This window comes from Cyprinodon tularosa, unplaced genomic scaffold (genome assembly GCF_016077235.1).
Source record: "Cyprinodon tularosa strain WSP-4 unplaced genomic scaffold, ASM1607723v1 ctg2, whole genome shotgun sequence".
NCBI classification, from domain to species: Eukaryota; Metazoa; Chordata; class Actinopteri; order Cyprinodontiformes; family Cyprinodontidae; genus Cyprinodon; species Cyprinodon tularosa.
The window spans coordinates 3,936,939-3,951,072 of NW_024038733.1; the positions used below are offsets into that span (position 1 = coordinate 3,936,939).

A 14,134-nucleotide genomic window follows, 5' to 3' on the forward strand; every position below is an offset into this window, starting at 1 on the left:
AATGTATTGCTGTCTAATTTGCGAAAAGCAGATTCTAGAGGCGTAGCAGCACAAACAAAAAGCACCTGTTTTTCCATACGTTATTATAACCGCTTATTCCCTAATGAGGTCACGGGAGTACCTCGAGCCTATCCCAGTGGTCAATGGGCAAGAGGCGGGGTACACCCTGGAGGGTCAGCCAGTCCATTGCAGGGCCACACAAAGACACGCAGAGACGAACAACCACGCACACTCACATTCACTCCTCAGGGCAATATGGAACATCAAAGCAACCTAAAATACAGGTTTTTGGACTGTGGGTGGAAGCCAGAGGATCCAGAGAAAATTCACACAGATACAGGGAGAAACAAGGAGAACACACAAACTCTACACAGAAAGATCCTGGTTCCCCCTGGACTCGAACCCAGAACCCTCTTGCTGTGAGGCGATGGTGGTTACCATCACTGTGCCACTCACACCTGTTTTAATAAATAAATAATAATAATACATTTTATTTGTATTGCACTTTACATTTCAACAAAATCTCAAAGTGCTACAAAATTCATAGTTAAAACAAAACCGTACAATAAAAACAGCATACATAGTTAAAACGAGACATTACAATAAAATAACATACGTAGTAAAAACAAAACAGTAAAATAACCATAAAACCACACAGATAAAGTACTAACTAATGTTCAAAGGCCATTTTAAATAAAAATGTCTTGAGGCCTTTCTTGAACGCCTCCACACTCTGTGGGACCCTAAGGGACTCTGGGAGGCCATTCCAGAGTTTTCATTTTCTTAAGATAACTAACTGATAGCAGTAGTCAGATCTGATATCTTTTATCACTTTTATCACAGAGTTATTTGAGTTCCCTGCAATCTACGGACCTCATGTTTGGTAGAATTATACAGAAGTTGAGTTTACTGACAAAGTCTCCTTATATTCTGAATACAGTCAGTAATCCATACATGTCGTCATTTTTGTCACCAAATTAGATTTAAAAGAAGCAACCTGATCCAAGATTGATTCACAGTAGCTATGTTAACATGTACAGAATTTCTCAGGCATATTGCAATGTATTGGGATAAAAAAAAAACTAAACAAAAAAGTAATCAGATTGTCCCATTCATGTTGCCATAAGTAATCAGAATAACATGCCTAATTGAACTAAAACTGTGCATCTAAACCAGGGGTCTCAAAGCGGTTCCAGAAAGGGCCGTGTGGCTGCAGGTTTCCTTTCCAGCCAAGCAATAGCACAACAGACTCCAGTCATCTCATCAACTGAGTGCAATCTGATCTGACTTGATGAGATGAATGTAGTCTGGTGGGTTATTGCTTGGTTGAAAAGAAAACCTGCAGCCACACGGCCCTTTCTGGAACCGCTTTGACACCCCTGATCTAAACACCCCACATCTAAACGCTGAGACATTTGTCACATTGAGGCACTGTGCAAATGTGTACTCAGTTAAGCTTGCTTTGTTCTGGCAAGCATTTACATACATGATCATCAATTTGGTAATTGCCATAAACTATCGCTCTCAATCAGATTGCAATTTCATTTCAATCCTGACGAATCAGATCAGAATGTTCTAACTGGCATGTTCGCACAAAATTTTTTAGTCCTGTTAGTTGTTAATTGTGATTACTGATATCCATGTAAACAAGGGCGTAGGTCTGATTTGAACTTTGGTAGGGACACTATTGGTCTGGTGTCATTGGTGCTATGCAATATGCACACCCTTTTTTATGCTCGATGTGCGCATCCGTACTGATAAGAGGAATTCATTGTTAAAAGAGAAAAGCAACATTTTGCTCCATTAATAAAAATGTTATAAGCTCTACACTCATTAGATGCTGTTTATCAATGTTTGAAGTATCACCGGCTCTGATGAATGTGGAATTAGGACTGTTTTCCACTTTGAAAACGGTTTCATTTGAACGACTAAGAGAGAAGGTAAATACAGTATTTTCTTTTGAATATATGGAATTGTGCAGAGTTAAACCCCACTCTAATATTTGTACCTACTATTCTCTCTCTGTATCAAGCAAAGTAATACATTCATTAAAATATTAACTTCACTATAAAAGTTGAACATCTGGGCTGTAGTTACTCTGTGAAGCCAATATCATGTATTTCATCTGGGGCTGAAAAAAATGAATCATATTAATTGATTATTTCAATAATCGTCAACTAATTTAGTAAGTGATTCATCATTAACTGGAGTATAGAGACTTTAAAACATACAGTAATATAAATGTAAAATGTGCCTTTCCCCACAGAGCAACCCACTTAGATCAGCTATTATATCAAAATTGTAAAAATAAAAACAAAAAAAATGAAAACAGTAATATCAACTTAATATCGGTAAAAAGGAAACCCTCACATTTTCTTTTTTAGTTGGCTGTGGCTAAGAATCAGAAATGTTGATGGCTTACAGCCTTTATTTGCCCATTTTTCCAGCAGTCTTCAGAACTCCTGGCTGACTCAGAATATTTCGTTTTATAAAAGAAAAAAAAAGGTTTTTGTTTTTTAGTGTACATGATATTCATTTTTTTATTGGGACTAGTTTTGTGGCCTAATATTAATTGTAGTAACCGCTGCATTCTAGTGTGAATAAATTTTCAATGTTGTGCTCAAAGCACACGCGGACTAGAAAACAGCCAATCAGAGAGAGAGAAGGCGGAACTTAAGGCAGAACGACCAATGAGAGTTGAGTTAAACAGCGCAGCACAGTTCCATGCGCTGCTACATGAAAGTGACAGGAGAGACCAGGCAGAGGAGCTGCGAGAGGAAAAGAAGCCACTGCTGCAACAACTACTGCTGTAAATTATAAACATGTTGCTCACATCCAATTATTGGTCGGGACAATTAGGTCGGTTCAAAATTTTGGTAGGGACATGTCCCTATGGTCCCTATGCAAACCTACGCCTATGCATGTAAACATAGCTGTTGACTGTTAAAACTGTCAGTACTGCTGTCTACATCATGTCAACACACAATAAATTCACAGGTAAACATGGCAGAGAACCTAATAGCTGTATTTTCAGTAAGGATGCATATCTCTGACCTAACCCTTCTGGCAACCAGTACTTCTTTAGGAGACCTCTCATAGCCAAAAGAAAGGCACAATTACCACACTTGGACATGTTCTATAGCTAATAGATAAACATTTGCTGTCACTCTGCATATTAGGTGCTAAAAAAAAGCCACTTCTTCCCAACTTTGAGCAGAAATGCCAAACATCAGCTCTGTGATTTGAGAAAGAGGGGGTGCTGTTGTTTACTAGGCAGGTGTGGTGCAGTTGAAGTAGACACTTCCCTGAGAGAGCAGAGTAACCCCTCTTTACATAAAAAGGTAATGAACACTCATTTTTATCCATGATATAGAGGGGCTGCAGCTTAGAGGACAGAATCACGAGGATTACTAAGACGTGAATAAATCGAGCAGAATACCACTTTGGGCAAGATTTTGATGAATAAACAGCATTATACAGTAGTTATAAACTAAAAATGTTGATTTTGCATGACATAAGCCCTTTGGTAAAAATTATTTTAGTGTTTAGATTTGTTTGGGTTTTTTTTAGGGAAAAAAGCACACTTAGTGATCATGAACACACTGCATGTTTGGGATTTATTCTCTCTCTGCACAACCCCAAGAGCTGTAAATCTAAAGGAACGTTGAGATGTGCTCTCTAAAAATAGACCCTAAACTCAACATGAACAAATTAAAGAGCGTTTGACATAGAATTGACCTTTGAGGAATCTCAGAGCTGACAGAAGCTGAAAGGAGTAATATTTTCCTATGAACTAAGAAAGACATGTTTGTAAAGTAGAATTGTTTAATCACAATTGACACCAGTCAGGACAACAGCATGGTATGATGTAATGAAAGCTCCTGTCAGATGACTGCAGATCAAAGAGTTTTGTTAAAACCCTCAAAGAATTGTTTCAGTGGCATCCCAAGATGTATAACTCCTGCATTACTTATAAAAAGTCTCTGGAAACTTGAATCATCATAAGTCATTTAATAAGGATTTGCTTATTGTAAGGGATTATGACAATTGCAAAGGTTAATTTTGGAGGAAAAAAAATAGTTTCTTGAAATGCAAACACTTCTCTTATTAATTCATTTTTCAAATAAAGTTAGAATTTTCTAAATCTTATAGTCTGATATTAAGGTTCTGCAATAAAAGAGATATCAATATATGTATGGGATGCTCTATGTTTTGTATAGCAGGTGCTCACAAATATTTCAGCCTATAGTTCCTGATTGCCTGATCCTGACCCATTCTGCCTTTGGACTTCTGAGCCTGCCTGTTCCTGTTCTGATCTGTTTGCCTGACCTGTCTCCTGAATCCTGCTTGATTCTGCCTGTTGACGACCCTGGAACTGCTTCCTAACACCGACCTGGATTTTCCATCTGCCTCTTTGGATCTCTGAGCTTCTGGCCCGGACTTGTGTGAATCTCTTCAACACCGGCTCTGACTTCTTCCTCTGGATTGTCTTGGCTTCCTTCACCTGCTTGGATCCGATGTCCAGCCAGTTCTGCAGTCTTGAAAGCTTCAGCATCTGGGACTCTCTGGGCAGCATTGGCCACGTCATGTTGGCAGCTGTCCAGCTGGAATCCATCTCTTCCTCTGGGCACTGACTGAACTTTAAGACCAGAAGTTCCTGCAGTAGCCACCCTAGCAGCCCTGTGCTTATCCATCAATTTTAAATAAACGCTTTTGTGAACGTCTGCCTGCTTTGAATACTGGGTCCTCTCTTCTGATCCTTGACACAGACAATACTGGCAATACATATCCTGAAAATGCTTATAATTATTTTACTCTCTATTAGCTTTACTCATATATTCAAATAATATGTATTTCCTAGTAATTACATTATTTATTTAAATTATATTATTTAGAATACATATTTTATTATCTAACAGGATATTTTAAATTTATTTAGCGTTTAATAATTTGTTTATGTTTATGCATTTAGCAGACACCTTTATCCAAAGCCAATTACAAAGGAGAATATATACATGAGAATCTCCCCGTCAGACAAATAAGTCATGCCACTTGAATGTCATAAGTTATTAAAGTATGAAAGAAGGGTCGCCATAATCATCTGGAGAGAGAGCTTGTCATTTCCCTGACTGTTTCTTCTAATTCCTTCATTCATCACTTTTGACTCGACTCTTTCCAAACAGTCTCCATTCTCTCTTGAAAAAATACTCTGTGGTCGATTTGATATTGAGCCTTAATTCAATTTAATAACCTCATGGTGCGAAGCTACCACCAAGACAGATGAAGATTAAGCATGCATGAGTCATCTTTCTGCCTCTTCTCACACTATCCATCCAGAGTTTTTTGTTTATACTGACAGATGCATCACTTCAGTCAATCACTGGCAATAAACACAAAGTTTATTCACAGCAACGCAAACAAAGATGGAGCTGTCTTTCTGACCTCAAGCCTACACCTCATTAGCTTTTATTCAGGTGAAATAAATTAGCAAATCACGCCACATATTGCTGTCTTAAACCATATTTTCTGGACTATAGAGAGCACATCACAATAAGCTGCACCCACAAAATTATTTTTTAAATTGGAATCATACATATATACTGTATTGGCCTGAATATAGGACAAAGTTTTTTGCATTAAAAACAATGGGAAAATATGGGGCCGTCGTTTATATTTGGGATCTAACCAATTATACCAGCTTGCAGTTGTCTGGGGTCGCTACACGAACGCAACAGCAGAGGACACCTTTTTTTTAAAAGCCAGTCACCTCATGAAGATGGAAAACTGTGGCTGGGGTCATTCTTCTGTCACAACAGAGAAGAAGTGACATAATGGTACAAATGGAGAGTCCTTACCCAGAACGGAGCGGATCAAAAGTTAGACACATTTGAAGACATTTGAGGCAGAGTTATGACGCCAATTTTAAAATACTGATGGTCAATGAAGCACAGGCCTCAACTAACTATCAGGCAGCAAAGAAATACAGAGTTACGGAGTGCAATGTCCGAAGATGGCAGGTTCAAAAAGACCAGAAAAAATGCGAACAGCGAAAGAAATGCTTATTAAAAAAAATGCAGGGCTGCAGGGTGGGAGTAGGAGTGACAGCGAACGCAGCGAGGCAGAGGATGTTTGTGAGTCGTGCCGATTTTTGAGAAGTTCTGTGAGCAAAGTTCAGTTTGCATAGGAGTTGAAGTGTCGCAAGGTTTCACTTAAATGTGTCACTGTGTTTTTTTACTTTTTGTTTTGTCGTAAAAAAAATTTCATTGCAATATACAATAGTTTCTTGAAACAAAATAAATTTGGGTCATCTGTCTTTTATTTGTTTTTGGTATTTTTGTTTTTTTTCTAAAAACTGCTCCTGGAAAGAGGGGGTTATTTTATAATCTGATCCTATATTCTTGTCATTATGGTAAATCACACCCTGTTGGAGGAGCTCTACATATTACCCCTACATTTGGAACAAAGAAGAATGCTTGCTCCCATTAGCTCAGTTGGATCACAGCAGTAAGAGCTTCTTATGAAAGGTGTTGCTTCGTCAGCTCTTTATTTCAGCTCTGTAGGAGTTGCACACAGTCTCTTCATTGGTTCAACAGCTTTAATGTGGCAAATACATTTTAAAAACGTGAATTCGGGACATTTGTTCTCCGTCGTGCCTGCTGCTAGCATGTACTTAAGATAAATAAAAATTTCCCCCCTCTTGTTTGACTTCCGCCCCTGGCGGTTCGAGAATATCAACAGAAAAGCCGCACATCCATTTGATAGTTTATAGTCTGGCCCTGTCTACTATGCATGTGCTGTGCAACTCTAAACATGACCGTTTTCCATGTGATTGACAAATTTTACTTTGGATTTCTCACCAAAGCAGACATGTTTCACCTTGTATCTGTGCCTGTATTTCTGTCAGACCCATTACATTACTGCTGAATTGCTGCGTATCCTGAATAAATAGACCTAGGTCTATCTCAGTCGCAGCTACGCAAGCCCTCTTGTAAAAAATCGTGTTGTTTGTGTTCATCCCCAGTAAATTTTAATGAGTGCTAAACGCCATGACCTCGTGAGACACAAATTTCTGTTAAATCGGAAGCAAAATTAGTTTTGGTTTGTTGAGGGCTTTGTTCAAAGTGTCAGAAAAGGTGGCGGCTTCTATTCTGGAAAATAAAGAACATGCATTTTGCTTCATTGACAAATAATTAGCTGCGTGTTTGATAAGTAAATTAATCGGCCATAATAAGCTGTCATAATATGTCTTCTTAATTGTTTCTTAACATTTAAAGGTGAGCAACAGCTTGGATGAAACATTGCAATTAATATTTTTTATTTCAACCTTGCAATAGTGGTAGATAATTATAGTGTATTTACAGAAAGGAGCAATGATTAAAGAGATCCTGCTGCACTATCATCTGCTTTAGATACAATGATTTACCCAAAAATTCCTGATTTTACTAGGCTGATAAACCAGACAAAATGTGAGATTAAATGTGTTATTTAGTCTGGCCCCGATGAATGAGACATCGGAAGATTGTTGATGAGAACAACCCGTTGTCTTTCAAATGATGATGCCATCATGGAAATGATTTTCCATGATGGCTTTGCTGTAAAATCAATAGCTTTATAATTACATCAATAATCTGCAAAAATTTGTCATCATTAATAAATGGAAATCTGGTTATATAATTCAATTCTTTAGTCCTAATGGGAAATATTTTGGTACATGATTATTTTCGGCACATTCAGATAAATTATTTATATAATTGATTTCTTTACATCATTAACTTTTTGACTTTCATGATTTCTGTGGTATTTTTGTTTTGTTTGTTTTTCTTTGATACAAACAGCTGATACTAATGGATAATTGTATCTGTAGCTGAAATATGATCTCTTATGTGCATGAAAGTCAACATTTCACAACTAGACAGATTATTTCGAATATTGCACAGGTCTAATTCACAGATCTCTTTGGGGTTTTAAAGAGTCTTGAAAAATCATGTTTACTGTAAAATCCATCTGCATATACTGTTGTTTGGAAGCTTCCTGTCCTGATGATATTAGTATGATTTCTTTCATTTTTTTAAGTACTTCTCTATAACGATTTGTGTTACAGTTAGGTCATCAAGAGCATTGCTAGTCAAATTTGGAACCTGTTTTTTCCTAATAATTCATGTTTTCATATGGAACATTTCTGCTGGTGTTCTTTAGTTGTCTATGGCCAGTAATTTTCTTTCCAACTAATGTAAACCATTTGCCCCCTTCACTGATTCAAATATAAAACACAATAATTATTTCATTCATAATAAGAAGTTAAGGTGAACAAAAGGTACAAATGCACACCAAGCAGCCAAAGGTGTCACAGACTCCAAAACATAGAAACAAAAAGGTTAACTGAAAAATGCTGCAAAAGTTGTAAATTAGTGGAAATAGTGGAAAACAGGGAGAAGCAAAATGAAAAATGCTCTAAATACCAAAAAGAAAAGCAATGGAAGTACACCAGACCACTAGGGGGAGCTCACCACCAAGCTAAGCTATCTATTACAATATTACATAGAACAGTAGCAAAATTACAATACTGTCCAGTGGCAGCCGGTCGGTATAAGGCACCAGGGCACCGCCCCACCCACCCAATGACCTTCCTTAAGATATATAGAAAAAAAAAATGTAATTATAAAATTAAAATATTTCAAAATATAATAATATATTTTTTAGATGTGCAAGATAAATATTTAACCGTTAATGACAAATAAAGCTGTTTCGTTCGTCATCAGATTGGTGACATATTTCTGCCCAAGGGCGCAAAAATCTTTGGCCATAGACTCTTGTTAAAAGTTGTAGATATGCAGTAGCTCCTCTGCAATGCAAAAGGATAGGTGAGCTCGGGGCACAATAGAGCTTCGCCCTGGGCTGACAGGAACTGTCCTTACAGTCGTATTGCTGCTGATTGAAAAGTTAAGTCGCTGAAGTGAAATCCCTTAAAGTAAACTTACCGAGAGAAGGTGGGGGGAAAAGTGTTTATACCTGATCAGCTGAACATCAAAATTAATCAGTAGTCCAAAGACAGATGGAGACGGTATGCTTTGTCTTTTTCCAGGACCCGGTTTAGCTACAAGGCTTGGCTAACTGCATGCAGTGAGGCTAATGTTTTATTCTGCTTTCCCTGCCTCTTTTTTCAAACGTCAGGATCTGACCCAGCATGGATAAAGACAGGTAGGACTGATTTACAGGTTTTTAATGACAATGAGTATATTTCTCCACTGTGAGATCAATAAAGTCAATCAATCAATCATAGAATCAATTAATTAAAGGACCTTTTAGATAGATTTTAGATTTTAGATAGAAGCATGAACAATCTGGGATTCACATGGAAAATAATCTAATATAGTGTACATTTTCTAGATTTTTGCTTATTTGCATAGGTACTGTTAAATCAACACATTCTCAGAAAGTAAATATTTGTTATATATTAAAAAAATATAAAGCTGACTAAGAGCTTCTCCATCATTAAACTGGTGCATTATTTCATTATTTTTTAGGTCTGTAACACAATATTGGACCATGCATAACACAGATTTGCCTTCGCAAAGCTTAAGAAGGGCAAGATTTATGTACAAAAAGTAAACCTGTACATGAAATTATGTTTTTTGTTGTTGTTGGGATTCATATAAATATACTGGTGTGATAACTTGGTATGCGTTTGATTGGTTTTTGGTATTGGACTATTTTGAATTTATAGCCCCTCCTGGTGAAAATTCCACCATCCTCCACTGCTACTGTCCCGTACAATATTGTAGAAAATTACAATCATGGAGATTGCACATAAGTTGATCCCCTTGAAAAAATATGAAACAGGCTTTGTATATATTTAGTAAAACTTTACCATTGTTCTATTTATGTCTACTTTTATTTCCTTTCAATTAATCTGTTGTGCTAAAACAAAAACAAAAGCTATATAGATATTTCTGACCACTCTTTAGGATTGTGTATTTAATTCAAGCAAGCATATTTGTGTGTGTCTCTACCTGTGTGTAGTGTTCATCTAAACTACATGTACACACACATAGGAATTGCAAATGCAATCAAACTGGTATCTGTTGCCTCAGCAGTATTCCCTTTCTGAATATGGACAGGTGCTGGACAGCCACTGACCTGCATCTACCTGCTCAGCTGTTGTCAAACCAAAACTAATTTTATGATAATTGAAGCAGTGTCTCCTCGGCACCTTATGACTGGCTCCCTGCTTGCGGATGTCCAGATGCAGCTACTAACAATCATCCTGTCAGGAGTGACTAAATGAATGTGCACTTCACTTCATGTGTCTAATAAGTTAAACAGGAGAACCGAGCCTCTTTATGGAATGCAGAATCAGTAATTATACCCAAGCACTGGTACAAAAGAAAGATGCTAATCAGGTTGTTTTAGACTTGATTTTCTGTCACTTGGGTATAGATAGTTGTATTTTTGCCTTTGTTTAAGACTACAGGTGTTCTTCAAGTTTAATAAGTCAATTATGCAAAATGCATGCCTATTCTGTGTATTAAAACAAGCATAAATCAGAAATAAGAAATTCTCCACTGTGTAACAAGATTACCAACAGCTTTAGGTGTATTTGATGAGCATATCCACACCCCTTTATTAGTCCTCTGCTCCATCCCTCACAAGCCACCTAAATCATTTCACATGTAATAATGTCCATTTTTTTTCATAGCTCTGTGGTGATTATCTGATTGACAGGCAATACAAAATATTACACAGTCTGTGTGTGCCTGATGAAGTGGGGCAGCAGCCTTGGGCTCAATTGTCAATTGTTGCTCTGGTCTCTAAGGCATTCCTTCTGCCGTTCATCCACACAGTTATTGCGTTTAAAATGAAAAATGCCCAAAACAAGCCTGGATTTAAAATTATCATAAAAATCTACCTCATTAACCACAGGCCAGAATACACACCTGTACATAACACAAACAATTTTAACACATGGCTGTTTTAAGAAAGTAAAAAAAAAAAAAATTAATCTTAAAAAGCTCTCTTATTTAATAGTATTATTGCCCATTATAACTAAGAAACAATAATAAGACAGGCTGGACAGAAGGGCAAACAGGTGATCATGTTGTCAAAAAGGCACAAGTGAACTTTTCATATTGGAATCTTGACTTGTAGCATCACATGTCTGCTTTTTATCACAGTGAACATCTAAGTAAAAATTGATTGTGTTAAAATATACATTAAAGAGTAGGACCTCATCACTATATATTTGAATGAACAACTAAAAAATGCAACTAACTAACTGGCTGATTAACTAGCTTGGGTTCAGGTTGCCCATTTTTCCTTCACTGGTGTGTGGGCCATATTTAATCCGGCCTCCTAAGACACTGTGATAGCACATAAATGTATTGCTCATCTGTATTCCACAAACTATACCAATGTCTCTATCATTAGTCGCCCTGGATCTGCATTTCTTAAAGTCAATGGTAATCATTCTCCTGTCTCTTCTGTTCCTTTCTTTAATTGCCCTTCTTTTCTCTATTGGTTTCATAACCTGAGAGGAGCTTTTTGGGTATTTTTTTTCTTTTTCTTTTTTGTTGCTCACTCTGTGCTTTCTAAAAGGAATCAGGATTTCCACTTCTATTTTCTACTCCACCACAACAAATTTGCCCTTAATGTAAAATGGGTTCTGTTCATAGTTAAATCTGTAAATCTGTTAAATGTGTATGTGTGGCATGATACCTGAAGTCACTGTAGGGGTGTATGATCCAGGCTCCTGCTGATTTGAGTCTCTCTTGCTCCATGGCAACAGCTTTGTGGGACCCAAACATACGAAGACTGAACTTGTTGACTCCCGGCTGAAGCATGGCACCAAACTGTCTTTGAATGAAGGTGCTCTGGTTAGAGTTGCTAAAGTCCTCTCCATCCAGGCCCATGCCAAACCCACCAAGCCCAGACTGGCATGCCATCTCAGGGGTCCCTACTGTTGTGTTGCAGGCAGTGGTTGTTGTCTCTGCACCAGTGGCCACCACCATGACCCCAGTTCCAGTGGAGGAAGTGGAGGCCAGGGCAGCACGGGATGGTGCAAAGCCCACAGAGCGAGGAGCAGGAGGAGGGTGTGTAGAGCTGGAAGAGGAGGAGGCTGCTGGTGGTGGTAATGCCATGGGTAGGGTCCCCGGGGTGGTGGGGGTGCCCGCAGCACGAAACGGAAGGCCATCCCTGGCGGAGGAGCTCATGATTGAAGGGCGACGGCCCCGTCCACCCATGGAAGAGCTGTCTGTGCAGAAGGAGCCCTTTTCTCCCTCCAGAGAGGCCTGGGACAGCCTGTAGCCAGGGGAGGGCAGGCTGCCTTTACTGCGCCGCTTTGCCTCTCCATCACTCCGTCTGGGCAGGGTGTCACCCCCGGTGCTTCCAGGGGTGCCAACACTTCCTGCCACTCCATCCATACCCACTTGGAGAAGGAGTGGGGCTTTAACCTGTAGACGTTGATTACCTGTCCAGATTATTCTACATATGTAAAGGTATCTCTGTCAGTTTCATAAAACAAAAGATGACGTAAAAAGGTCATCTGAGTCCGAGTTCATTCTTATGAAGCTCTCACCTCACACCCCTGCCGTCTCTCCAGCAATGTGGCCATTTTTACCTCTGTGCCCTTTGAAATGGCCCCAGATGATTGAATGATTGAAATTTTTACTAACTCTCTGTCATACCACCAGCTGCATCTTTTTCAGTCAGACTTCTACAGCTTTCTCTTTGTCCTCAATGATGTTTCTCCGTCATTCCTCCTTCCTTGTCCTTGAAAGGTTGCTTTCCGCCCGCGGCCCTCCCTCTCCTCTCTTCACAGCCGCCCTCAACGCTCCAGCGCCGGTCATATTGGCACCGGCTTCCCGGTCTGCTGTAGATAAGACCCTTGGTCGCTCATTGGCCGTCGGTGTCGCCTATTTCCAGACTGAATATCAAAATGCTGCTTTTTTTCCCCGCCCGTCCAACACACTGTCATTACGTAAGAGATGTTTGGGTCGGAACATCCATGCTGGGGAAAAATGACAAGGACACACGCTCCTTCAGTCAGCCAGAGCAGAAGGATGGTTATGGTATAGAAAGTATCGCCCAATATTGGCGCTCAGACTCCGACGCGCACCGATCCATGCCGAGCGTCCGCAAAAACACGCGCACGGAATATAAGAAACGGTGAAGGGGCGCACAAAAGTCAAATCAGCCCCTTAACAAACCCCACGCTGTCAGAGAATACACGGCATGCAGGGATTGTCAGCTTCTAAGGAGAAATGATGGAAAAGCGCACAAAAAAAGTCCACCCGTGACTGAAGCGCTCACAGATGGAGCGGAGACTGGGAACTTGGTCGCGTTATTTCAGGCTTTTAAAGCAGCTCCAGACTCCATTCACACTTGACCCGACTTTCAATGACATTGTGTCCAGGCGGCGTCCTTCTCCGAGGACAGAAAAATGTCTTCGACACATGGAATAGGGAAGCTGCCTTTTCTCCACAACTCCACAATATTAAGAGCCTTCGCCTCAATCTTGAGTATAACAACTTGTTGATCCTTTAAAGGTCCTCAGTAGAGTGGCTATACTCACTTCTCTCACTCTGACAGCCTGCACGTCCACGGAGGCGCGCTGAAATGAGTATTAAATAAATAAATCTGGATATAAAGGTCCGGATCTAATCGTCCTGTTACCATGGCACCCGCATCCCCATCACCACCCCTCCCTCCCCACTAAAGGCCGCGTGCCCGGCTGGCGCAAGACGCACGCATGTCTCACAGGTATGAGTCGCGTGTCATCCCTTCTAGACAATGCAACCAGGGAGCGGCTGATGCGGAGTGATGATGAAACTTAAAGCCGGAAAAATGGGAGAGCCTCTATAGGGTGAGGAGAGCTGGGACCACATATCTACCTGTACTGTATAAAAAGGCACACATTTTACTCTGTCAGACTAAAATCAGACTAAAATGTTCATCCTTAGTTAGGCATCCTTACTTTTTTAAATATTTCTAAATGAAAACGGATTTGTAGATTTTTAAATACTAATGCAAATCATGTCCCCCCATTTTTTGTACTTTTGATTATTTCTTTTAACCTGTATTACTTTGAACAAATATTTTCCTTTCAGAAGTTCTTGTTATACTTTGCTGGTATTTTGGC

General features: G+C 39.3%; 1 protein-coding gene across 1 annotated transcript in view; it reads right to left on the minus strand.

Moving 5' to 3' along the window:
* Positions 1-13,713, minus strand: part of LOC119783064 (potassium/sodium hyperpolarization-activated cyclic nucleotide-gated channel 2-like) — a 36,662-nt gene extending 22,949 nt beyond the window's left edge. Inside the window, exon 1 of the mRNA XM_038284373.1 lies at positions 11,713-13,713. Coding sequence (XP_038140301.1) covers positions 11,713-12,416 — 704 coding nt within the window. The 5' untranslated portion in view covers positions 12,417-13,713. The remainder of the gene's footprint in view (positions 1-11,712) is intronic.
* Positions 13,714-14,134: the final 421 nt, after the last annotated feature.